A 25,792-nucleotide genomic window follows, 5' to 3' on the forward strand; every position below is an offset into this window, starting at 1 on the left:
CGCCAGCCCTGGCAGCACTGCCGTCACCAAACCTCGCCCGACCCGCACCCCTGCGTGCTCAGCACCGTCCTGCCCGCGGACCCGCGCCCCGAGTCGCCGCCGCAGCGCGCCCGCAGCCCCCAAGGGCCAACGCGCCGCCCCGCCCCGGGCTGCTGTGGCCTCTCCGGCCAAAAACGAGCTCGACCCCTTTGCAAGCTGTTCCCCCTCTCAGGCAGGGGAAAGGGGGGTGTGGAGGGTGCTCGCAGCAGCGGTGGGAGGCACCAGGTGGCACCCCAGATGTGCCGGCCGGGGGGACACCGCGGCTGCCGGGGGGACAAGCCCAGCTCTTGGACGGCCTGGGACTGGCCGAGCTGGGACGAGACCTCGCCGTCGGACGGGCCGAACGCGGGGCAGAGGACGGGCACCGGGGCGGAGCGGGGGTCCTGTGCGCGCTCCCCGGAGCAGCAGGGAGGGGGCCCGGCCGGCCCCTCCCGCAGTCGCCACGGGCGCGGGGGGCCGCGGTGCGGGAGCAGCACCGCCCCGGCCCGGCCCGCCCCCCGCAGCCCCCGGGGCCGCTCCCCAAAGGTCGGCTCGGCCCCGGGGCCGCTCCCCGCCGGAGCGCGGTGCTGCCGCTGCCTCCCCCGCGTCCCTGCGCGGTGACATCGCCACCCCCCCGGGGGGGGGACGGGACCCGGCCCTTCCCGCTCGCAGGCGGCCGGGGAGGGAGCCGCCAGGCCGGAGGCGTCGGCGGGGCCGGGGGCCGGGCCGGGGGGAGGCCGGGGCGAGGGGCCGGGGGAGCGGAGAGGGCAGCGGGGCGGTGCCTGCGCAGGGCCCGGGCGGCCGGAGCGCGGCCCAGGGCGGCGTGGCAGGGCCGGGACCGGGAGCGGGAACCGGAGCGGGAACGGGAGCGGGCGGGGCCGGGACGCGCGGCGGGGCCGCCGGTGCCCGAGGCCCGTGCGGGGGCCGGGGGCGAGGCTGTCAGTGGCGGGGCGGTGCGGGGCGAGGCGGCCGGGCCGGAGCAGGCCGGGGGGGGGTTGCGGCGGCCTGCGGGCCCCGGTGCCGCGGGCGGGGGCCGGTGAGAAACTTCCAGCCGCCGCGCCGCGCCGCGCCGTGCCGTGCCCCGCATGGCGCGGGGGAGGCGCCTCGACCCCCGCCCCGCAGCGCACCGGGCCCGCGGAGGGACGAGGACGGGGACGGGCACGCAGCGCCATGGCCGGGGCGGGGACCCCGCGCCCACCTCGGGCGGGCGGGCAGCTCCGCGCCACGCTGCGCCGTCCTGGCCCGGGGGACACCCCCCTCCCGCCCCGCACCGGGGTGCGGGTGCCGCGCTGGCTGCCGGCGCTGCCCGTCCGAGCGCTGCCGTGCGCCCAGCCGCTGCCCGGGCGTGGAGGGAGCGAGCGAGCGCCCGCCCCCCCCGCCGCCTCCTCCTCCTCCTCCTCCTCCTCCTCCATCCTTCTCCTCCTCCCCCCGGTGCGGGCGCCGGTGCCCCGCCGCGGGGTCGGCTCTGTGTGCGTGGGGCTCCCCCCGTGCCGTGAGGAGCGGGGAGCGGTGCGGCCCCTCCCCGAGCGGGCGCGGCCCCCGCCCCCCCCCCCCCCCGCGCCCCCTCCCTCCTCCCCTCCCTCCCCGCCCGTTCGCTCGCTCGTTCCCTCTCCCTCCCCGGATCGGCCGGCTCCGCGCAGCCCCCCCGCGCGGGCAGGGCTGGCCGCACGGCACGCTGGGAGCCGCAGTCCCCGGGGCGGCGGGGCGGCCGGCCGGCCGGCGGGTACCGGACTACAGCTCCCGTCAGCCCCCGCGGCGGCGGCTCGCTCTCGCCCTCACACTCCGGCTGCCGCTGCCAGTGTCTCCGCCGCCGCCGCCGCCGAACCGCCGCTCGCAGCGCCCACCGTCCGACCCGCCCGCCTCGGGCAGGGGCCCGCCTCGCCCCGCCGCCCCCCCTCCCCGCCCGCCCGCCCCGGGAAGCAGGTGCGTGACCGCGGGTGCGTGCTGGGCGCGCGTTCCCCCTCCTCTCCGCCCCGCCGACCCGCACCGGACGGCCCGGCCCCCGCTTGCTCGGGCACCCCGGGCCCGCGCGGCCCCGCACCCGCCGCCGGCGGTGGACGCGGGGGGAGGCGGACGGGAGCGGGCGGCCCGACCCCCCCCGCCCTCCGCCGCCCCGTGCCCGCCCGGCCTGGGGTCTCCATGGAAACGGTCCCGGGACACCCCCGGGGGTGGCGGGGGGGGGGCAGCGTCCTGCGGCGGGACAGCGGCGGGGACGGCGGGCACTGACAGCGGCGGGCTCCGCTCCTGCCCCGCGACGGCGCGGCGTGCCCCTGCCCGGCCCCGGCCCCGGCCCCGGCGGCACCTGCCGCTCCCGGGGCGGCGCGGGGGGTCCCGGGGCGGCGGGGCGGGGCGGGGCGGCGACCGGAGCGCGGAGCTCCCGGGGCGGCGGCCGCAGCCGGCGACGGGACGGCGGCACCGGGCGCTCGCGGAGTTTGGCGGCGCGGCCCCAGCCCTGCCCCGGCGGCCGCCCTGCCCGGGGCCGGCCGCAGCTCCCGGGTACCGGGCGATGGCGGAAGAGCCGTTCCCGGGGGCCGCCCGGCCGCCACCTCCATGTTCGGGGCTGCCCCGCCGCGGCCGCGGCTACCGGGGGCTGCGGGGCTCCCTCGGGGGCGGCCCCGGGGGCAACTGTTGAGCTGGGGCCGGGGGGCTGCGGGAGCCGGCGCGGGGCCTGGCCCCGGGTGGATTGGGGGGGCCCCGCGGCGTGGAGCCGCGGGCCGTGCCGCGCCCCCGCGGGGAGGGGGCTGGGGCGGGGGGATCCCCCCGGTGGTCGCAGCCCCGGGCCGTCAGGGTGGGCTCGGGCAGGGGCCGGGGCCGCTCCAGCGCCGCACGCCCCCCCCCAGCCCAGCGCCGGTGCGGCGGGGGCCCGGCCGTGCCCGGGGTGAGGGTCGGGCAGCGGCGGGGAGCGGGCAGGAGGAGGAGGAGGAGGCGCTTCCTGCCGCCCTCACCGGGGAGGAAACCAAAACTCCCTCGGTGGAGCGTCGGTGCTCGGGAGGTTCGCTGCGGGCTCCCCGGCGCCGGTACCGTCAGCCGAGCGGGGGTGCAGCCGGTTGGGAAGAGCACCGGGAAGAGGTCTGGCCGGCCCGGGTGCGGAGGGAGCGAGTTTCTTCTCCTCCCAGAGCATCCCCTCTCCAGCACCCTGTCCTCGCCGATCTGCGCCAGGGAAGGAAGGGCCGGTGCATCCCGCGCCCTTCGCAGCTCGCCTGCATCTCTTTTTTTTTTTTCCTTTTTTTTTTTTTTTTTTTTTTTGCCATGCCTGCATCAGCCTTCCCTTCCCCGCCCTGCCTTTCTCAGCGCTCTTGCCAGCCTTGGGGTTCCCCCGGTCCGGAGGCCGCCCGGTGCCTGTCGAGGGCAGCGGCTGCGTCGCTTTGTCGCCTGGGTCTGGAGCAGCGTTTCGGGAGGGTTGCAGAGACCAGGCTCTGGTGCGGTTTGGCCTTCGGAAGGAAGCTGCCCTTGGGATCCCCGGGCTCTGGCGTGCCAGCTCGTCTCCCGGGGACGGCGAGCTGCGCTCCCATTGCGGCATTTCGGACGATGCGCGCCTTCTTGGACGCAAAATTGCTTAACGCTGTCCGCTCTTCGTGGCTCTTCTTCTCGGTCCTTAAAAATACGCGACGGCTGGCTTTCATGGGGACAGCCTGGCTGTCTCACGTGAGCGAGGGTTTAGCGACACCGGTCACCCAGCAGCTGGGGCTCACCGTTGAAGGGCTACCCAATGTGCGGCAAACTTTTTTTTTTTTTTTTTTAAAACAGGGATGGATTTTCTCTTTTTCATTCCCCATTCATCGCACCGTGTATCTATAATTACTTGCGGTGTTACTGTGTCTTTAAATCAGCTTAAGCAAATGCGTGTAGGCAAAGCCTGGCTCAGCTCGGCGGCGGTCGGGGCTGCTGTGCCGCCAGCGGCAAACCCAAACCCAGCTCGGGGCCGCCGCAGGCCGGGGCCGGACCCTGCGCCTGGCACCGGCTCCCGCCCGGACGGGCAGCGGAGCTGGCCTGGCCTGGCCCTGCTGGGTTTTGTTCCACACTGCTTGTTCCTGGTCAATTCTGCTACAGTTTCTGACCTCTGCGCCGGTGGTAACGTAATATAAGATAAACTGTTTCCCTTTTTTCATTTTTCTTGTTTAAATTTTTCCCTTGCTGTCTGTCCGGCCCCTTGTGAGTCCTGTGAGAGGACCGTCATGATTTTTAAAATTAATTTTTCCATTTAATTTTTAATTTTTTGCAAGCAGTTTGCTTTAAAGGGGTTTTCTGAAGCGGTGCTCAGAGCCGAGTCCCCGCTAAGGCGTCTCGGGCAGCCCTCGGGATCGGCACGCGCTCTGGACCTCTGCACCTCCAGTGGACGCCCGGCAATCATAAAAACCAATCTAATTTCTTGCCTGTGTTACTAATGGCAACGAAGATTGCCAAAGTGAGCAAACTATCGCAAGTGAAGGAGACCGTTCCTCTCGATGCAGACCCCCTTTCCTGCTGGCCCATCTGAACCCCGCTGAGGGGCCGCAGGGCGCACGCCGCCTCGTTCTGCCGCCCTGGCTCCCGTCGAAGTGGCCGGGATGCAGGCAATGCGCTCCAAGTCCCGCTTGAGTTTCCAGCAGCCGACGTAGTTTTATGTTTTGAAGCCCTCTGGGGGGAGAAAGCCCTTGCCTTCGAGGTTTGGCTGCTCTCTGGGAGCGAATGTCACAAAGGTACCTCCTGCGGGTGTGTTTCCAGGGTCAAAGTGCATCCCTCCCGGCTTTCCGCAGTGCCCCTGGCCAAGGGAGCCACACGGCTCCTTCCGAAGGCGAGTGCCCGCGTCCCGCTCCAGGGGGATGCATTGGGCTTGCTCCTTTTCGACACCGTCCGGCTGGGAGGTCTCCCTTTCCTCCTTCTGTGCCGCTGGCCCGCTTAACGCAGCGGCCGAGAGCGCCACTGGCGCGAGAGGCGGCACCGCCGGCGGGCAGCGTTTTACCGTGTCCGTAAAGGCCCCGGCGCCCAGCCCGGCTTTGTCTGCCGAGCTGCAGCGAGTGCCCCCCGGCGCGACCCACAGTGGGACCTCCCGAGCCGGCCTTTGGCCTCACGGGGCTTGTGCCGCGGCTGCCGCTCGTGCAGCGGGGAAAGGCGAAGCCGCTGTTCGCCCCGGGGAGCTTGTGCCGTCGTCTGAACCCTGGCTGCCGGCAACAGTGCGTGTCGCCGCCCGTCGGGCCTTTGCTCGCCGCCGCCGCACGGTGCTCTCCTGGCTGCGTCGGGGGACGATGTGCCAGCCCGCGGCCCAGGCGGAGGGAAGCCCTGCGCTGGGGGATTTTAGGGGGCTGGGTGCTGACGTTTCCCTCCCCGTCATCTCGTGCCTGCCTAGGCAGGGCGCAGCTGAGGCAGTGGCGATCTGATGGCACGTAGTTCACGCGTTGGCGCTGCGATGGGGGAGAGGAAAGGTAAGTGTCCTGAAATCCAAGCTGGTTTGGTACTCGGAAATGTACTGAGCAGGAAAATACATGAAAAGCTTCTTGGGGGGTCAAGGCAGCACGGTCCCAAAGCGGGATGCGTTGGCCCCACGTTGGTGGTGGCACAAGTTGTCCGTGTGAGGAACAGGGAAGAGCTCCTTTCCGTACCCGTGGGTCTGGGAGCACCCCAGCTGCTGCAGAGGTGGGCGGCTGGAGATCGTGGCTCTGGCTGACCTGGCCAAAGCCGTACCCAAGTGGGTCAGACCAGGCGGCAACGTAGCCCTGACATCTGTTAGGCAAACACCGACGGTACCAGACTCCCCGTGAAAAACAAACTCTTTGCTGCCTGTGGCTGGAAGGGAGGTGGCCGCCTGGAGAAGCTGCCTTACGTGTTTGCCAACGCAAGCGCTGGAGAAGCTGAGCCTTGAGTCGGGTCAGGGGACTGATCCGGCGAGGAAGGGAGCCGTGGGGGGCGAGGATAGCTTGCAAATCTACTTTGCGACTCCTGTACCCCTCTGCCGCATTGGTGCGGGGGTGGGAGGTGCGAGGGGCAGCATTGCAGCGGAAAACTTAATGAGGAAGCCTCACCTTGAGCAACTCAAGTTAGGGTCCTGAGCAGCAGGCGGGATTTTAATGGGGTCAGCGTGGAGATTACGTGGGCTGAATTCTGTTCAGCTGTGTGGGAGCTGGTGGGTGAGGGTGAGGGCGGCGGCAGCCTGTCCTGCCATCCTCCGCTCGGCCTGTGTTCAAACTACAGTTGTCTTGGCGCTGGCAGGATTTTAGTGCAAGGAGGATTTGTCTAGAGACAATTATTAGAAAATATCCATTCCTGAAGAACTCCATCTCGGGAAACATGGTTCCATTGGCTGTGTTTCAGAAGAGGTAGTCATTTCTTGATTTAATCCAAGGGAGCTTCCACGTGTAGCTAAGTCATCGCTAACCTGAGCAAAAGTGTGCTTTTACTACAAGGAAAAGGCTTTGCTTTATCTGGAGCCTGGCAGAGAGTGGTGTGCAGGGCAGCGTCTCCTCCTTTTGCAGAGCGAGGAGAGGTTTTGCCATAATGAACAAAATCCCTCCTTGCTTTTACTTCACCACGTTACTTTCACTGAGAGTCCCTCCAAGGGCTCGTTGGAGGTGAACGCTTTCGGCACCCTTCTTGTTCGTGGTTCTTAGAATGCGTTTTGTTCTGAGAGGCGAAGGAGCTTTAACATCGCACGGCAAGCTCCTCCACGTGAGATGCTGTGTTGATGTTCTTATTTTGTTCTAAGCTAGTTTTCTTTGGAGTTAATTAGAATTGGCTGGGCACCTATTTAGCTAAATCAAAATAAGACTGTGGTTTCACGTACACTTCCTTTGGCAGACGTAGTGGATTAGGCAGATTCTGTGCCAGGCTGTGCCCTCTCTCCCTCTTGGTGAACCTCATCTAGGAGCTAGTATGGGTTAAAACCAGTCCAGCCAGGGAAAAGGAAAAAAAAAAAAAAGGGTTTTAAACAGAGATCACCTCCCTGGTCAAGTTTGCAGGGTCAGTTTCAGTGACACGATTGAAGGCGTGAGGGGAGAGAAGGGCTTCAACAGTTTCTTCAACAGCTTCTTCTACTCGAAGCTGCGCACATGAAGCCATGCCCTAGTTGCGTTCTCCAAGGGCTCCTACTACTTTAATTACATCCGCTCAAAGTCGCTTGAAGCTGTACCTGCGTAGATGAGAGATCTGCTCGGTTTCCTTGCGTTGACTCGACCGAAAGCGTGTTTTGACCCGGGGAGGCTGCAGTCGCTCTCTCTGGGTCGGTGTTGCATCGGGAGGCTGCTCATCCCTGCGTTTCTCGATAAACTTCCTGGTCCGCCGCCTTAAGGATGCTGTTCTTTCGCCGTTCGCACTGGTTTGTGCTTGAGACCGCGTCTGTCGTTTTTTCCTCCTGTTTTATTCCTTCTCTTAGTTGAAGTCTTGATGCTTTTTCTCTTCTGTTCTTCTTCATTCCCTGTGAAATGCCTGTCTTTGGCACATGTCCCACGTCGTCCGTGGAGGATAGAGGCCAAGAATTCATGAAACAGTGTCTGTCTATGTTGCTGTGTCCTCCCGGCTCTCTTCTCGTGGCCGCCGTGCCTCCTCTGTTGACCAGCTCTTTCTCCCAGCTCCTCGCGCCACCCTGTTACCACCTTTCCCTTGCCAGACCTATTCTGGGGTCACGCCTGATCTCTGCGTGTTTGAGGCTTCAGCTCCTCTCCAGCTCCCGTCCCACGTCGCGCAGCCGTACGCGTCCCTGTCCCCCGTTGCACAGAAGGTCCCTTTTGATTTCTCCCAAAACATCTGTCCTGCCGCAGTGCTCAGGGACAGAACCTTTCCCCTCCCCTTCTTTCAGTTTAGCCTAAGATGGTGAAATCCCCGCAGATTGTTTGTTCCCCTATTTCCTTTATGTTGCATTTCTCTCCAAGCACCAAAAGACTCCTCCCCTTCCTGCTCCAAGCCACCTCTCATTCTCTTTGGGTATGACCCTGCTCTGTTTTAGCGGCTGCCCGCTCCCCCTTCGTTACACAGTATTTCTTCCATCTCGCAACCTGCGTCTTTCAGCAGGTTTCCCCCTCTTCTCCTGACCTCTGATTTCTGTAGTCTGTTTGCTCACTTGTGCCCTCGTACGTGCAGACGCCTTTGTCGCTTCTTTTTTTGCAAACAAGCTGCCTTGCCCCGATTTCTCCTACGTGCCTGGCCCTCCTTTTCTGTCCGGAGGATCCCCAGTGACGCGTGTGGGCCGAGGCGAGGATACCCAGCAGCAGCTGCCTTAAGAGGAGTCACTCGATTCCACGGCTCGATCCCCTGGGCTGCTGGCGGGTCGATCCCGGCGCAGCTTGTTTCAGCGTAAGGGGATGGCGCAAGCTGCTTCTTGTCCCGTTCAGAGCTTGTGTCACCAGGAGTTTGTCAGGGAAAAGAAAACCAAAGGAGAATTTGGGATCACATGTCACTTCCAGCTTCTTCCCACTCTCACCCGCTGCATCGAGAGCATGGCCGCGGCTCTGTGCCTGTTTTACCTTCGGGTGCTTGGTATTTCTCTGAACCAAGAGCCTCTGTGACAGCCTCTCTCTGCCTTTTCTAGTCAGTCCTGCTTGGTTCGACCGAGTCCATTCGTTAGCACCGTAGATCCTCTCTTCCTTCGTTGCTTTTCCCTGGTACGACTTGAGCAGCAAAGCTGCCTTAATGCTTGAACACTCAGTGCTGCACGATTGGCTGCAACGCTCTCCCTCAAAAGCTCCACCCAGCCGACGGTGCGTCTTGGATGCTCACGGATCTCTGGATTTCCTCATGTTTTCTGCCCGTAACTCCACTGAATAGCAGCACCTTCCCGACAGAGAGAGGGGACAGTCGCTCGACGGCACCGTTGGCAAACCTCTGCTCCCCTCCGGAGTCCCCCGGCTGCCTCCTTGTGTCAGGCTCTCCCCTGTGAACGCGCCGTGGGGTGGTTTGTGGAAGTCCAGTGAGCCTTGGGGATGTCAGCGTTTTCACGAGCCATCGTCCTGGGTAAAGCTCTGTCTTGCAGCTCGCTGCCCGCTGCTGGAGGTCCCTCTGGAGGGAGGAGAAGAGGAGAGGAGTCTTTCAAGGGGTGCGAATGTGTGTGAAGACACCTGTGTGAAACAGCCTGTGTCAGGGTAGCCAGGGGCTTTTTGGCAATGAAGTTGTTTAATACGAGGGTGAGCGGACCGTGATTTCTGTCCCAAGGCGCTGCTGATTTCTTCCAGATGGACGTGGAGCATCTCGGGCGCTGTACCCAGTCTGCCTGGCAGCAAAGCTGGGGTGACTCTCTCTGAAGCACGGTTGATTTGTGAGGATCCCAGGGAGAGTTTACCAATCCTCTGTTTTTCTTTTTGTCGGCAGAGCGGCCCCTGGAGCCCCAGCAGGTCCCAGTCGGTGACGAGCAGCTGTCATGATCTCTACAGCACCTCTCTACAGTGGCGTGCACAACTGGACCAGCACAGAGCGGATTCGCATGTGTGGCCTCAACGAGGAGAGGTGAGGTGCGTGGGCGGTGTGGCGGGGGAAGGAGAAAGAGAGCGGAGAAAGTGAGTGAGGGATCTGGAGAAGCTACGGGAAGGGAGCTGGTGCTGGCTCAGCCCGTTCTTGCCAGGCTGTAAACCAGCCTGAGGTGCAAAAGAGCCGCAGGGAGTGGGGCGACGCGTGGTCAAATGGTGGTGTTCTGTGATGGTCCCCACATGCCGTGCTCCAGCGAGGAGGGCCCACAAGCTGAGCGCGCTGGAGGTCTCTGCAGAGGAGCCATTGGCTGTGCGCAGCTGCATCGCCTCCACAGCGTTGGTGGGTGATGAGGCCGAGCGGTCCGCGTGTGCCGTTGGCTTCGCCAGACCTGTGCTCTTAGCTGCCAGAGGGAGGAAAGAGTTTGACCCGCTGCGAGCCAAGCCGCTAAGAGGAGCTTTCGGTGACCCAGGAGGGTTAGTGCTGACCAAATGATTAGATGGGAGAGTTGTGAGATGCCACCAAATAAGAGATTAGGGAGGATTAGTGGCTGCGAGGCAGAATCGATCAGGACGAGTTCCTGGCCTGCCCCACGGCTTTGCGTTGCCTTTTTGTTCCTGCAGCTCTGCGGAGGAAACTGATCAGTTCTCGAAACTGATCAGTGCGTGGCTTCCTCCAGGCTAGTAAGCCTGTGCAGCGCGTCTGCCGTGGCTGGCGCCAGGAGAGGTTTAAGGGCTCAAAGGCAGCGCGTGCCTGCCGTCCCTTGGCGCGGGCGTTGAGGCTTTTGGCGGCGAGTGCTGGAGGGCCGGCCAGGAGAGCGGCGGGACAGGGAAGGGTTCAGGCTCTTGCCCGGGGCTGAGATCATCTTCAGCCCTCAGCAGCCGCCTGGCCCGCCGTGCGTCCCGCAGATAAGAGCTGGGGACGGCGTTGCCCTCCGCCTCTCCTAAATCACCCGGAGCTACTCCTTGTTGACAATAAACGTTAAAGTTTGGGGCGTCTGAGCAAGGCGGGCGAGCCGGGCTGGCTGCGGCCGAGCTCTCCCTTGGCCGCTGGCCCCGTTTAGGGCCGGTGGGGAGGCGGCAGGCGCGGGGCGACCGTGCGGGCCCCGTCCCCCGCGGCGGCCGGAGGTCGCGGGCTCCGCTCCCCAGGCCGCGGGCCGGGCTGGCCTCCGGGGGAGGCGGCGGCCAGGCCGCACCACCGCGGCCGGCGCTGCCCCCGGGGCCGTCCCGGCAGCTGGCAGGGGCCTGGGCCCGCCGCCCCTCCGGTAGCCGAGGCGGGGAGGAGCCGGCCGGGGCAGGGCCGGGCCGGGCCGCGCTGTCCAGCTCCCGGTCGCGGTGCCGCGCGCCGCCGGTTGCGCTCGGGCGCCCCCTGGCGTCCCGCCGCCGCGCCGCCCGCCGTGCGGTGCCGGCCCCGCTCCGCCCGCCGCACGGCTCCCGCGGGACCGGGCCGCGACGGCGGGCCGGCCCCGGCACCCCGCGCCCCCCGGGGCCCGCTCGCCCCTCTCCGCCCCGCTGCGGCCGGGCCGGCTCGGGTGGGCCCTGTCCCAGTGCAGCCGAGGGGGCGGGAGCCCCTCGAGGGGAGCGGGCCGGCAGCGGGGGCTGCGCTGGGGCAGCCCGAGGGGACGGGAGGCCGAGGAGGAAGCTTCCTCGCGTAGCTCGTGTCTGTTAGGTGGCTGTGAAAGCAGATCCCGAAGGAGTCGCGTCATCGGCAGAAGCGGAGCGCGGGCTGGTTCTCCTGGCGCCAGCAGCGTCGAAACGGGCCCTGACGAGCGGAGAGCCCTCGCTGGGCAAACACCGCGGGCTCGGAGGTCGCGAGGACCACCGCCTCCTCGGTGCTCCCCATTTCCCTGCAGTTCCCGATCCTTGTCCTGAGTTCCTGCTTTCCGCTCGGGAGCTGTCTTCCGAAGAGAGAGGGTCAGACGTGCGGGGCAGCGGGACGCTGCACGGCGGGGCGGCTGCAGGCACCTGCCGCTCCCCTCGCGGACGGCTTGGGCCGGGAGAGCGCTGGCGCTGGAGGGAGATCTCCGTCTGCGGCTGGAGCAGAGCGCGGGGCTGGGCTGGGACGTCCCGGGGCTGGGAGACGGAGGAACGGGAATGAGGAGGTGCCTGTGGAAGAAGGGACAAGCAGGATGGGACTGGAAACGCGGTGGGGCAGAACGGGAAGAGGAGGGGACACGAGTGGTGTGTGCAGCCGTGCCAGGCTGGCCCGTGACCTGGGGGTCGAAATGGGCTGCTGGGCCCTGGCGGCAGTCTCGTCAGGCCCGCAGGAGCCGTGGGGTGAGCATTTTCGTGTGAGGAGGCTGTGCTCCGGGAGGAGCAGCGCTCCTCGCTCCCTTGGCCTGTGGTGGTCGATACCCGCCGTGTAACGTGGTGCTGAGGAGCTGGCTCCCGGGGGCAGGCACGCTTCTTTGGGCTGCCAGCCACTCCGCTGTCCCGCGCGGGGACAGGGAGGGGTAGGATGCCGGGAGGGTGTCTCAGGGGTTCCTAATGTTATGTCTTGTTCCTAGGAGAGCCCCCCTTTCTGATGAGGAGTCTAAAACCAGCAGCTCCCAGCACTTGGGGTCTCAGGAGTTTTGCGTCAGCAGCAGCCTTTCCGAGGTGAGCGCGTTGCGTGCGTGTCTGGGTCCAAGAGCGAGCCTCTGCCCGATGGGTGCCGTGGCTCCTTCTCGAGAGGGGTGCGCCTAGCCGCGCCTGCGACGCTCTGGTTCGGCAAGAGCTGTTTGCCCCTCTGCCCCTGTGTCCTGGGGGGGCTAGAGAGAAGGTCCGTCCTGCTTCGCCAGGACCCGCTTGCGCAGCTCTCAGGAGTGCCTTCTCCCTTCCCGTTGCAGGTGGAGCTCACAGCAGTCAGCGGTGGTGGCAGCAGTGCCCAGGGGCCGGATGCTGATGGCAAGGTGGAGGAGAAGGTTGGGCCCAAACTGGAAGAGCAGCCACCTGATCCCAACCCGAGCCCGGAGTGTGTGGGAAAGACTGTGAAAGATGATGCTCCGGGCCCGCTGGCGAACCAGGGGGATGGCAGAGGGCAGGAGCCCGCCACCCCCAGAGCTGCCGAGCAGGAGGGCGGCGGTGCTGATGCCGCCTGGGCACCTGCAGATCCTCACAGTGACAAGCAGGCTGATGCTCCTGCAGCCTGCTCCGTGGCTCCGGAGAGCGAGCCTGCCGGGAAGGAAAAAGCCACCCCGAGCGCCGGAGCCCAAGGGCCAGGCGTGCTGGCAGAAGGGACACTGTCTGTGGTTGTCTCCAGCTGCAACACCTCTGCCTCCACTCCCGCTACTTTTACTTTGAACAGAGTGTGCTTTCCCGCATCTCAGGCGCCTGCTATGCAAAAAATGCCCCTGTCCTTTCAGCCCGGGGCAGTTCTGAGCCCGAGCCAGTCGCTGGTGTACATCCCGCCGCCCAACTGCGGGCAGCCGCTCAGCGTGGCCACGCTTCCAGCCACCTTAGGGGTTTCCTCCACGATCACCCTCCCCGTCCTGCCTTCCTACCTACACGAGCGTTGCCTGCCGGGCATTATTGCTTCCCCGGAGTTGCGCTCCTACCCCTACACCTTCTCCGTCACCAGGCCCTTGGCTTCAGACGCCAAGGTGGTGTCTGTGGAGGTGAATCAGCTGAGCTGCCCTTCGCCCTCAGGCGGGAGCGGTGCCCAGGCTGCTCCCGAGGGTGCTGCCCCGTCCACCGCTGGCCCTTCCCTCCCATCCAGCCAGGCTCTGCTGGCAGCGTCGTGCGGGAGCGCGACTCCTTCTTCTGGCACCGGTCCTCACACCAGAGCCCCGGCAGCGCCCGAGCCACACGCGCCGGGGGCTGCCACTTCGCTCTCTCCTCTGAAGTCCCCCCCGCAGCTAGAGCGCGAGATGATCTCCTCTCCTGAGTGCAGCGAGATGCCTCTCGATCTCTCCTCCAAGTCCAATCGTCAGAAACTGCCTCCACCCAGCCAACGCAAAACACCTCCCATGCCCATCCTCACGCCTGTGCACACCAGCAGCAAAGCGCTTCTCACCACCGTCCTCTCCAAGTCCCAGCGCGCGGCGCAGACCGCGGGCAGCAGCGTCACCTCGTGTCTCGGCACCACCCCTCCCTTAGTCATCTTCCCCGAGTTCCTGCGCAACGGCGAGCAGAGCTCCTGGGTGAAGAACACCACGCTCATCAGCACCATTCCGGGCACCTACGTCGGCGTCGCCAACCCGGTGCCTGCCTCGCTGCTGCTCAGCAAGGACCCCGGCGTGAGCTTCAGCAGGGACCCGCGCCACCTTCCCAAGCAGGAGCCCATTTCCATCATCGACCAAGGAGAGCCTCGCAGCGCTGGCGTTCCCTGTGGGAAGAAAGGCAGCCAGGTCAGCACGGAAGGACAGAAGGATCCTGCCAGGAGACTTCTTCATGGCAGAGTGGCTCCAGGAGCTCCTTTGTGTCAGTCCAAGGACATGTCCACCTGGAATCCTGGCCAGGGAAGCGTGTACCCGCGGTGCCCCGTGAATGGAAAACCTTCCAATCCTCAGCTTCTGCCGCTCGGCTGGTCTCCTTACCATCAAACCCCCCTGCTTTCCATTGGCATCTCCACGACAGGGCAGCTGCCCCCCAGCCAGAGCAGCTCGTGCAAGCCAGCCGGTGCAGGAGAGCTCCCGACATTCCCGAGCGTGCAGCCCACGGAGTCCAGCGCGGCCGCCCAGAGCCTGCCGGAGGGGCTGCCCAGGCTCCCTGCTCAGGAACGGGAGGCTGCGGCCAAGAGCAAGAGCTGCCGGGCCTTGCCCAAGCTCTACGAGGAGCCGGCCAATCCAGTCCCGTTGGATGCGAGTCCGTCTCTTCAGACCGGTGCTTTGGATGTGAAAGGGGGGAAGGGGGAGCTGGACAACCCTCAGAAGAGCCAAGAGGGCGATCAGCCGGAGGCGGACTCTGGTAAGGAGGGCAACGGACAGACTGAGACTTCCCAGGGAAGCTGTAGCCTCAAGCAGTCGGACGCAAAGCCTAAAAACCAAGTGCTGGCGGCGTATTTGTCGCACGATCTGCCCGCGGCTGGGCAGCAGAGCCTGCGAACGATTTCAGAGGTGCCCGCCGTGCCCATGGAGAGCCAACGCAAGGAGCCGGGCTGCGAAGGCTCCCAGGAGCCGCCGGCTGCTGAGTGCGTGCGGCAGGTGGATCTGTGCAGGGTGAAGAAGGAGCGGGTGGAGTGCGACGTGTCGTTTACCTCTGTGGCTTGCCTGCGCGCCGGGGCTGCTCCCCCGGCCTTTGCTGAGCTCAAGCTCAAAGGAGCAGGCCAAATCAAGCAGGAGGGCGGCGTGCGCTGCAAGTCCAAGCGGCAGCATGACGGGGACGCCAGGCAGGCCCACAAGAGACTGAAGTGCCAAGCCCAGGACGGCGAGGAGTCCCCGAGCAAATCGGGAAGCCGGATTGCGCACGGCCGGAAGGTGGGTGGGACGGGCTAGGGCTGTGGGGTTGTGGCAGAGGTTGGTGGGTGAGCTTGGGGGCGAGGAGGGAGCCCTCCCCGGGGCGGGCAGCTGAGCACGAGGGGCTTTCCGCCCGTGCTCTTTGACGTTACCTGGCAGTGGGTTAACGGGCCCGTGTCTGCAGGTTCTCTAGAGATGCATTTTTTCATCTGGGGTGTCAAAAACACTGGAGGGCACCAGCACGATGAGCAGGGGACAGTGTTTTGCCCCTTCTCCTTTGCTTCTCCGGCTCGGTCAGTCAGCAGCTCACGCTCTGGTCTCTGTCCTCCGTTCACAGTGGCGAAAACACCACGACAATCCGCACGAGCTCGGCAAGCGAGAAGGCCGAGCCGGCCTGGGATTGGGGAAGGATCACAACAGCCTCAGGGTAAAGCGCAAGCGCAGGAGGCCAGCGAAGATGGAGTTGTCCCCAGCGCACCGCGGGGACGGCCACGAGGAAGGTACTCTTGAGAGCTGTGAGGTGTTCTTGCGGGGTCAGGCTGCTGCGGTTCCTGGTGCCCGTGGGGCCAAACCACCACTCTCCTGAAGCTGCGCAGCCTCTGGAGCCGCTGGCTGCCCGCAGCCGATGGGGATCCGGAACAGGGCTGCAGCGTGGAAGGGCAGCCCAGCCCTTCCCAGGCCGGCAGACGTGCATGCGCACGTGGATCTGTGGCACGTTCCCTCAAGGCTCGGTTTTCCCCGCAGGTTACCTGGAGAAGAAGCCCAAGAACAACTTCCGGGATTTCATTCCGGTGGTGCTGAGCAGCCGGACGCGCAGTCAGTCAGGTGAGGTGGTGCCGGGAACCCCGCTGGGAGTGCTGGGTGGACTGTGAGCGTTTCCCTGTTTGCGTGGCCTTGTCCCTGTCTTCTGTCCTGCCTCGCACGGTTCTTCTTGTAGATACTGTTTTTTTGGTCAGCTAGAAATCCCGCTTTCTTGCAGGAAGCATCGCTGGCTCCTCTGCTGGTGTGACGGGAGAGTGTGACGTGACTGGTCAGGAGATTTTACCGTTGCTGGAGGACGATCAGGAAGAAGAAGAGGAGGAGGAAGAGGAAGAAGAGACATCCTTGAAACGTCGCAAGCTGCGAAAATCCCACAGGACATCACGCTACCACAGTCGCAGGGCCAGGGACAGGTCTCTGTCCGAGAGGAGCAGCTGTTACGCGAGGAGGACCCGGGAGCTGCCCTGGCGAGTGGAATCGCCCAGGCAGCTGTGGGAGCCCAACGAGGAGGAGGAAGATGACAGCCACATCAAAAGGAAGAAAAGGAGACGACAAAAAAGTCGGAAATACCAGACAGGGGAATACTTGACTGAGCGGGAAGAGGAGCGAGTGGGCTACCCCCACAGGAGGCGAAAATCCAAAGCAGGTACGGTCTGGGAATGGAAAACCGAGCTGGGGACCAACGTGGGTTGGTTTTGGTTGGTTACTTTTTTTGTTGTGTGTGGGATTTTTGGGGAGTTTTTGTTTTTGGGATTTTTTTTTGTAACGATGAAACTCCCTAATTATTAATGGCTTGTTGGCAACAGGATGGGCCGCTTCAATTGATCAGCTGGTCTTTCAGAAATATTTACAGTAGATTTCGGAGTAGGAAACAGCAGCTTGCGTGGCTAATTAGATACTGATCGTACCCTCGGATTAAGACAGGGGGCGTGGGAAAATGAGACCCGGCTGAGGTAGCGCAGCGCAATATTTCGGGACAGGCTTGGGCCCCTGGGAGTAGTGTTCAGCATTCCTGGCTAGAGTAGAGGGAGATGCAGCCATCACAATTCAACTGGGCTGCTTTACGCTTCGCCTTGCGTTATTGAGGCAACTTGCAAGCTTGCACCGGGCACGAGGGTTTAACAAAGCCAGAGTGTCTGCAGCGACGGAGAAATCCCCCTCTGTGGCTGGCATTTGCAGCTCTGCTGGGAGGAGAGCGCTGTGCTGCCCGCCTGCGTCCTGCCCGGTGCACTGCCTCTGCTCTTGCGTTTGCTCCCGTAACTGCCTGGACTGTGTGGTCCAGACTAGATCAGCGATCTGCGCTTCCCTGAGGTTCAGCGGCCTCCGCGGTCCCTTCACCCTGTCCGTGCAGGGGCCGTTTGAGGCTGTTGGAGGTAAGGCTGCACCGATGTCTCGGTGTGTCTGCTGACAGCTGGCTGGTCGCTCGTTGCCGTGTCCCAGTGTCCCGCAGGTAACTTCTACCGGGGGGCAGAAGAGGGGCCGCGGTGTTGGGGGAAGCCCCTCTGTAGCCTTGGGCTGTTCTCCTGGAGGTGATGCAGTGGGTACGGACCTGTTGCCTTCTGCCGCGCCAGTGCTCGGATCGACAGTCCTCGGGAGAGGCACCCGTTTTGCTGTGCGAGACCCGCGGCCCCTGCTTCCCGGCAGTAGCAAGACAGGAGTGGAAGTTGTGTGGTGCCTGACGTGGAGAAAATGCTGCTCTGCTGGAGGCAGCAGTGTCCCTAGCAGACGTAGTTTGCTCATGAAGTTTATTCTCTTGATCCCTTGAGCTAACCCACCGGGGCATCTCCGAGCTCTTCACCTGGAAATGAAGCGAAGTCTGTTCCCAGGCAGATCACAAAGCTGTGGAGAGAGCCAGGCTCGAGAGGCTGGGACTCTGCGAAGCTGTGTACAGACACCTGCTCTTGTCCTTCGGCCTGCACAGGGCTCTTCCTCTGTAACCTGTTTTGTTCCGGCACCGGTTGTCTGCACAGAGGGAGCGTATGGCATCACACAAGCCCAGGCAGTTGTTTGTTCACGGGGATTTACTTTCCTGTTCCGTACTTTGTTTTCCCGCGGCTGTTGTGCCCTTGCTACGGGATGTTGCTGTTTCATGGAAGCAGAGCGCCTGTCCTTGCACGATGTGCAGGGCTCTCTAACGAGCAGCCCTGCAGCTCGGTGTGATCCAAGGAGGCCTTCTCTGCTGTGCCTGCAGAAGCTCCTCATTCCCGTTTCTCCTTCAGATTTTAGGTACCGGAAGCAGAAGGAGTCTGTGAAGGGTAAGAGCACAGAGCTACGACTGAGGAGCAGGCTTTCCCCGTCCTCCCGAAAATCTCAAGGGCGCCCAGACTTTCGGAATGGCTTCTTCCTGGAGCACTCTGACAGCTCTCCTGTCCAAGAAGAGCTGGAGAAACCGTCAGGAAAACGCAAATGTAAAACAAAACACCTGGCAGGGATCTGTGACGAGGGGAAGGTATGGCCTGGGCTGAGAAGGGGAACACGCGTGGGGTGGGGAGGAGAGAGAAGGGGACTCCTGTTAGTAAGCCATGGCCACATGTGCCAAGGGGTTGTATTCCTTTCTTTCCCAGGGGAAAGGCTGCTGGAACCAGCCCAAAACGCATTCTCTGAAGAAGCCCCAGGACTTGTGGGCACTTTGTAAGTCCCGTCGGGCCAGCCCGGGGAGTTCCCCCGAAGTGCCCGTGGCCCAGGATGTTCCTCCTGGAGCTCGGCGGCTGATCGTGAACAAAAACGCAGGGGAGACCCTTCTGCAGCGCGCGGCCCGCCTGGGCTATAAGGTGAGTGTTGGTGCCCTGTTGTGCTCTGCGTCCTGTGCTGCCGTGTCTGGGTCTGTGCATAACCAGGCCTTCAATGCTCTCGTTCCCGCAGGACGTAGTGCTTTACTGCCTGCAGAAGAAGAGCAGCGACGTGAACCACCGTGACAACGCGGGCTACACAGCTCTGCACGAAGCCTGTGCGCGAGGCTGGATCGACATCCTCCACATTCTGCTGGAGCACGGCGCCAACGTGAATTGCAGCGCGCAGGATGGCACAAGGCAAGCCAGTGAGGGGAGCAGCTGGGAAGCACTGGGAGGTGTGGGGGCATGGGGCAGGGTGTGCTCTCCAGGATGAGCTGTTGGTCATCACTAGACTTGTCTTAGCCCAAACCAGAGCGTTTGCTTTGCAAACTCTTCCGGTCTCTTCTCTTTCTGCTAATGCTTCTGTCCTTGCAGGCCTGTCCACGATGCTGTAGCGAATGACAACCTGGAAACCATGTGGCTTCTACTCTCCTATGGTGCTGATCCCACTCTGGCCACTTACTCTGGGCAGACGGCCGTGAAGCTCGCCACCAGCGAAGTGATGAAGAGCTTCCTCTGCGGTAGGTGCTGAGCCTGGGGTGGCAGTGCTTCCATCCTTCCTGTGTGACAGCACACAGGCTGTCAGAGGGTCTAGAAGTGCTCGAGCAGCAGGTGACTGAATGATTTTGGCTCTGTCCTGTCACGCGTGTGTGCTCAGCTCTTGCCGTCGTGCCTAACTGTGAAGTGGGGCAGAGCAGCGGAGGTGACGTGGCTCACCGGGGTCGATGGATGTGCATGCCGGGATCGTGCTTTGACCAGCAGATGAGCGTTAACCTTCTGATATTTTTATCTCTAGATTACCTGTCGGATCTCCAGGGCCGTGCCGATGGAGACCCTCGAACAGCGTGGGACTTCTACAGCAGCTCTGTGCTCGGTGAGTTCAGTCCGTGCCGTTTCGCTTGCAGCGGCAGGGCGGAGAGCAGCAGTGCCGGGCGGTGACCTGTCGTTCGCTCAGGCCCGTCCGTGTCCCAGCTCCCGGCTCAGACAGATCTTGCCGTAGGGTTACGTGCTGAGAGTTGCTCCTGAAAGGGACTTTTTCTTTGGGAAGCTTCATGTGTGGATCCCTCTGAGTAGGCCGAACACAGCATGCAAGACTGGGCTCCAGGTGCTGCCGGCGGTTCCGGAGGGTCTTTGGGTATCGGTCCCGGAGCATGTTGTTCTTGTAGCAGTTCTTGTTGTGCCCCTGCTAACCCGTCATCAGGATAAAACCAGAGGGCAGAGGAAACACTTATTCCTTCGGGGTGTTTTCCGTAGTAGAAATCTTGAACTTCCAGGTTCCCAGAGCTGCCCATCTCTCTCCTCTGCTTTGGAGGGGCGGTGTTCATCCGGGGCAGGCCCTCTTCTTACAAGGCCAGGTGTTTCCCAGGGAAGGCACGACTTCTGCCTTTTGCTGTCACTTCCTGAAAGTTGTGGTTACCAGCTTAGAAGTTTTCTTGAAGTGGTACAGACACAATGTCCACGAATTGTCCAGCGTGTTGCTCCAGTTCCCCCAGGATCCGGGAACGAAGATATTCTGGATCTAGCCGTGGGCCCTGGCAGGCTGCAGAGGCCCTGCCAACCACTGCTGCGGCAGCAGATGAGCGCTCTCAAGCCCTTCGTGAAGACCTGGGTCATTTGCGCTGGCAAACCTAGAGGCTGTTGATTTTAGCTGCTCACCTCTGTCATTTCCAACGTCCTTCTAGAAATGAAAACACTGAGATATGTGTGGAAGGGTGCTCTTGGTAGAGAGCTTATCCCTGCAGGACCCTGACGTCTCCTCATTTCCAAACAGAGGAAGCTCTGTGCTCCTCAGAACGCTTTGTTTGGAGGCTTTTGCACCTCGGGCGTGCCAAGGAAACTTCAAACCACAGCCCCCTTCCCTGGGATTCCTCGCTCTTGAAGCTATCGCAGTCCCTTAAGCAGCAGCCTCTTCACCACAAGAAGAATAGCTATTATTTGATTGTAATATTTTTAAAGTAAAAAAACCTGCTCCTTTTGATTCGTCACTGATTCCCACTTGGATTTCTCTGGTAAACAAACAGGGTGTGGTTTTGTGGGTGGGAGAGTTTGGCTCTCGTCGGTTGCTGCGGCGTTCTTGCTTACCAGAGAGCTCACCTGCTTGAGTTCCAGTCTCTGCTCGTGTCCCGTTCATCGCCGTCCTTTCCTCTTCAGGACCTGCCGTGGGCTGTAGGCTGCCGTTCTCGTAGCCTCTGGGAGCCCCGCTCCCACATGCCGGTCGTTTAGAGATGTGCCCTCGTGTTTTTCCGGTGCCCTCATGCCCGAAGTGAATCAGGTGGATCTTGGAACGGCAAGCCAGTTGTGTTTCGCTCAGATTAGCTGCTTGTTTCTATTCTTTCATTTCCAGATCCCTCGGCTTGTCTGGAAAAGTCTTGTCTTGCATCATGCCTTCCCACATGGCTGTCCTCCACCCCTGCAGGCAAAAAGAAAGGGATTTTTTTTCAGTAAGCAAGCCACGAGCAACTCTTGTGGTGTTTCTTGGGGGGATGGAGTATTGGGATGCCACCAGTGATGGCGGTTTGCTGCTCAGAAGGGCCTTGCTTAGACACTTGGCCAATACCTGGACAATCTCCACAGGGAGTGCTGGGGACGGCGCTTCCTTTCCTCCCCCTGGGCTCTGGTTGAGCTTTTTTGGAGTATTTCTTCATCTGAGGGTGGGGAAAGACTGCCTTCTGTGTTAAACACGTCCTGCCTCTTCCAGTGGGACGTCACACTAACTCCTGGCCCTGTGGATGTGTCGCTCCTGGGTTCCTGTCATCCGTGGGGTGCCAGCTGTCAGGTTTTGTCTTCCCTCTCTCGTGTGCTACCTGAAGTTGGTGAACAGCCAGACAAACCCCGCATTGATCCGTCTGCACCCTGCCTTTTCATCTTTGCGGCAGTGGAGAGAGCCTTCCAGTGCTGGTTGGGCTGATGCTTGCGTCTCCGGCGCTTCAGACGTTAACAGGCACAGCACGTGGGAGAGCACAGGTTCCTCCTGGACCTGAGTGACAATCCCTGGAGAAACGTCGGCCACAATGTTCTGGAACCCCACGGCTGTCTACCAGGTCTACCAGCTAAAGCGCAAAACGCTGCGTGGCCCTCAGCGTGGAGGAGAAACCCCAGGCCCCTGCTCGAGCTGTTTCTGTTCTCTGAGGTGGGAATGTTGTCCGCGTTTTCCTTTAGGTCCGCGAGTCTCTGGGGGCCACAAGATAACGAGAGAAGCCAGGGTGTGGGATCTCCGAGGCTGAAGCGTGGTAAAGTCATCAGCGCCTTGCGCTTCGTGCTGCTGCAGTTCCCGGCGCAAAGTCCCGCTGCGGGGCTTGGTTCCACGCCTGGGACCAGCATTGTCCTGCCTGATTGTCCGCCCGCTGCTGGGGCGGTGCAGGATGTTCCTGTTCTGTCGCAGCCTTTGCTGGCTCGGGACAGGACTGAGCGGGAGGCTTTCGGATAAACGCTGGACCGTGCTGCTGCCACATTAAATGCGTTTCATCCTTTTGTCCTGGGTTGCTCAGGAAATGTGAGTGGTTTTGGTGATGGCATCCCAGCTTTGCCGAGCAGTGGTACTGATATTCGTGTTCCTTAGTTTTGTCCTGCTCTGCAGGAAGTTCTGAAGATTTAAGCATTGTATTTTTCTGTTTCTTAGGGAGTTTTTTTTCCTTGGCAAGACTAAGAAACAATTTCTTTTTTTTTTTTTCCGGAGCCCTTGTTTGAGCCTGTGTTTCCTGTCATCTGCTGTTGTTTCTCTATTGAAATCGCCTTCTGCTGGGTGCTGCGGTGGTTCGGGGAGCAGTATGGTGCGTGGAGCTTTCTCATGCAGTACACCAGAAGATTTTTTTTCACAACCTTTTCTCTCGTGCGTGGTGTTGAACTTTTGCGTGATTGGTTTGTTTGCTCACCAGCACGGTTGGTCTGACTTCTCTCCGTAGAACCTGAACTCTATTTTCTGGGAGTTTTTGGAGTCACCCTGTATTTTGTCAGCAGGACAAAAACACCCTGCAAACCCAGGACTGTTCACACCTCTTAGCAATAAAATCCAGGCAGCAAGCTATTTCTCAGCAGATGCTTTTCAGTTTGGTGAACAGTAAATTTCACTGTCTTCAGTGGAGTAAGGATCAAGCATGCTATTTCCCGTCTGCCATGGAAGCAGATGCTGCTGGAGCTCAGCTCCCTCCTGGAGCAGCCAGCTCCGTGCCAGGAGCCTGCGGGGCCCGTTCTGAGGTCGCGCTCGCCGTTGTTTGGTTGTGTTAGCCTCCAGACCTGCTGCAGTTGGGTGGCACAGCCCTGCACTCCTTATTTTAGACACAGTCGCTGGCACGCGCCTCTCCGACCTGCTGGCGGTTGTCAGGAGCAGGGTCTGGGTGGAGGAGCCGAGCGCGGTGCCTTCCTTTGCAGGGTCTGTGCAAAGCATCTCGTACGTCCACCTCCTTCCTACTGGCGCAGGCCCTTCCCGGCTGAGGCAAAAAACAGAGGGCTGAGGCCATTTCGGGGAGAGTCGGGGGGCGAGCGTGTGGTTGAGCCAAAAGACCGCCAGTGGCGGGGGCTCGTTTGGAAGCAGGCAGTGCCTCCTCTTGCGTGCAGGAGCGGTGTAAACCTGAAGGCTGCTGCTCTGGCACAAGATGTTCTTTCCACCTCACCCAGTCCCTGCGTGGAGCCTCACTGTGCAGAGCAGCCAGCGCTCGCTTGGAGCTTCTCCGAGATGAGGGGCTGGAGGGAGAGCGGGAGGAGCCGCTGGGACTCGGCTCTCCCGGTTGCTGTGGCGTTGTGGGAAGGTGCACGCAGGATTGCGGTGGTCGCCGGTCCTGCTGGGCAGAGCTGTTCCCCGGGGAGCGATGAGCACTGGCTGCTGTGAAACTGAGCGGTGCTGTCTGTTTTGCTCGTTGCAGAGGGGAAGGACAACTTTGGATGCGATCTTCTGCTCAACCCTCCTGGAAGCTCAGACCAGGAGGAAGAGGAGCAAGAAGCAGACAACTTCATGTTTGAGTTCTCAGACAAGCCTCTGCTGCCCAGCTATAACCTCCAAGTGTCGGTCTCTCGGGCGTGAGTATCTTCCCGGAGCAGGGAGCGTTTGGGTGGCGTTATGCTGGGGAGGGGGAGCTCCCGGAACAGAGCCCTGGAGCTCGTGAGCACAGCAGCAGCACGAGAAAGCCTTAGGCTGCCCTCCAGGCGAGGGATAACATAGGAAATGTGGAAAATTCATGCATGCCTTTGATGGTGTGCTGAGGAGACAGGCCGTATGGAGTTGCAGGTGTGTCCTGTAGATCTCAAAGCACTCTTCCAGCCGAGGAGCTGTCATCATCCCTGCTCTGCACGTAGAGGGCAGGGCAGCGCGCTGGCGACTGGCAGGCAGGGAGAGGAGGGACACGCGCTCACGGACCCTCCGCCCCTCACCCGCCACCCTCTTGCCGTCCTCGCAGGCCCTGCAACTGGTTCCTCTTCTCCGACGTGCTCAAGCGGCTGAAGCTGTCCTCCCGCATCTTCCAGGCCCGCTTCCCGCACCTGGAGATCGCCGCGCTGCCTGTGGCTGAGTTCCAGCGCCAGGTCTCTCTCAGCCAGGTGCTGGCACAGGAGGAGCTGCCGGAGAGCCCCGAGCCGGCGCAGGGCTCTGCAGAGACAGTGGAGCTGGTGCACTACGAGCCAGAGCTGCTGCAGCTGCTGGGCTCGGCGGTGGAGTACGAGGCCTGGAGCAGCTGACGGGGACGGACCGCTCCCTGCATCACGAGGCAATAATAAGGACCAAGGGGAAGCAGCCCTCTCAGCGCCAGCAGCGAGGACCCCAGTCTTTGGCCAGCCGGTCCTCCTCTCAGGGTCTCCTCCAGCTGGGGAGAGAAGACCCTTGCCTCCAAGGACTTCCCAGGGTCCCTTCACACCAAGCCGCGGCAGTGGCGGCCGTCGGCCCCATCCAGCTCCGGCGGGCGGTGAAGCCCCCCTCCCCGGGGCTGCGTGAGCCGGAGCTCGGGGGCAGCGATGGCTCTGGCTCCGCCGAAGTGAGGGGTGGTGGGTGCCGCTGCCCCTCCCCACCTGACCCCACGGAACTGCGCCTCTCTGTTTGCCCTCCCCCTCCCGACGTCTTCCATAGTATTTATTTAATTAGTATTTAATTTGTAACGTTTCCTTTGTTTTTGCTGAGTCTGTATCACTGTGATGGTGAGCTCCGGGCTAGGGGATGCGGGCTTCCTCCGGCCGCTCTCCAACAGCGCCCGAGGCCAGCGCTCCCCGGGGAACCGGCAGCCCCTGAGCTGGGGGCTCGCGGCCCCCGAGGGCCGGGCTCTCGCCCCTCGGCTGAGAGCCTGGGGACAGTCGCTTCCCTCAGCTTCGGAGCCGGCTTCTGCTGAAGGCCCTGGCCCGCCAGCCCCGCTGCTCCATCCTCCCGCCGGGCTCCTGCCTCCGTCTCATTCGTGCTGCTGCTCCCGCTCCCCGGCCGCCGTCGCTCGGGCAGGTGCGGCCCGCGGTCCCCAGGCTCACCCCACGCTTGTCCCCCCGCCCCGGGGTCTCTTGCCACTGCAGAAGCCCCCTCCTCGCGTCTGCTCGGCCTCGCCCCGCTCCCCGCGCCCCTCCTGCGTCACCAGGAGCAGTTCTGTGGGGGGGAGCGGGCCCGGGGCGGGCCGCTGCGCCCCCGGGAGATGGTACAGTTTTATTGTACAGGTGCTAACAGGACTGAGAACGGGACAATCTGGGTTTTTCTGGCTCTCCCCTGCTCCGCAGCGGGAGCGTTGGGTGGGGTTTTTTTGTTGATTTGGTTTTTTTTTTCTTTGTGTTGTGTTTTCTCCCAGCCAGGGCAGGTGTAACCCCTTCCCCGTGGACTCCCCGCCGCCAGCCTCCCCCCGCGGGGGCCGGGCAGCGCCTTGTTTAAGCCGAGGGTTTTTTGCCTTTGGGTGTGTATTCTGGTTGCTCTTTCTGATTTCTGTTTTATTATAAGCAGCAACAGGCTGTGTTGTCAAAAACACTGATGTACAGAAAAAAAACCTGCATCAGGCCCCCTGGCTCCCGCCTCTTCCTTGCGCGGTGTCTGATGCCCTGCGTGACGGCGGGAGCGCGGGGCTCGGCGAGGGGAGACAGCGGCGCTGCGGCGGGCGCGGGCGGCAGGAAGCCATCTCTTTTTGCACCATGGAGCAGGGGAACATCGCCGCGCCGGAGGAGCTGTTGGGAGACGCCGCCGTTCCCGCACACGGACACCCGCTGCTGGACTCACGCCGGTAACGGCAGCGCTGCGGCTGGGCCCAGCTGTGCCCAAACGCCACCGCCGACGGCCGCTGAGCTGGGTCCAGCCCCAGGGCCCGGCAGCGCTGGGTGGCTTCACCCCTGCAGGAGCAGAGGGGGCTGGTGGGGCACCGCTGGGATTTTATTCATTGTAGGGTTTTTTGGTTTTTTTTTTCCTGTGAAGCTTGCCGTGGGAAGGGCCATTTTAACCCGTTTTCCCCAGCCCAGGTGCCCGCCAAGGGCGCAGGGATGGCGCAGCCCCTGTGCGCGC

The 25,792-nt window shown here is 62.6% G+C and overlaps 1 protein-coding gene across 1 annotated transcript; it reads left to right on the forward strand.

Moving 5' to 3' along the window:
- The first annotated feature begins 1,871 nt into the window (after positions 1-1,871).
- Positions 1,872-25,297, forward strand: BCORL1 (BCL6 corepressor like 1). The gene is made up of 14 exons (XM_086756305.1): positions 1,872-1,941; positions 9,292-9,426; positions 11,891-11,981; positions 12,212-14,779; positions 15,096-15,258; positions 15,503-15,583; positions 15,738-16,163; positions 17,737-17,966; positions 18,082-18,288; positions 18,380-18,546; positions 18,724-18,869; positions 19,145-19,222; positions 23,208-23,361; positions 23,739-25,297. The coding sequence occupies exons 2-14, from the start codon at positions 9,341-9,343 to the stop codon at positions 24,013-24,015; spliced, it is 4,674 nt and encodes a 1,557-aa protein (XP_086612431.1). The 5' UTR covers positions 1,872-1,941; positions 9,292-9,340; the 3' UTR covers positions 24,016-25,297.
- The last annotated feature ends 495 nt before the right edge of the window (positions 25,298-25,792 follow it).

Source organism: Chlamydotis macqueenii, chromosome 11, assembly GCF_036417535.1.
Source record: "Chlamydotis macqueenii isolate bChlMac1 chromosome 11, bChlMac1.mat, whole genome shotgun sequence".
In the NCBI taxonomy this organism is placed as follows: Eukaryota; Metazoa; Chordata; class Aves; order Otidiformes; family Otididae; genus Chlamydotis; species Chlamydotis macqueenii.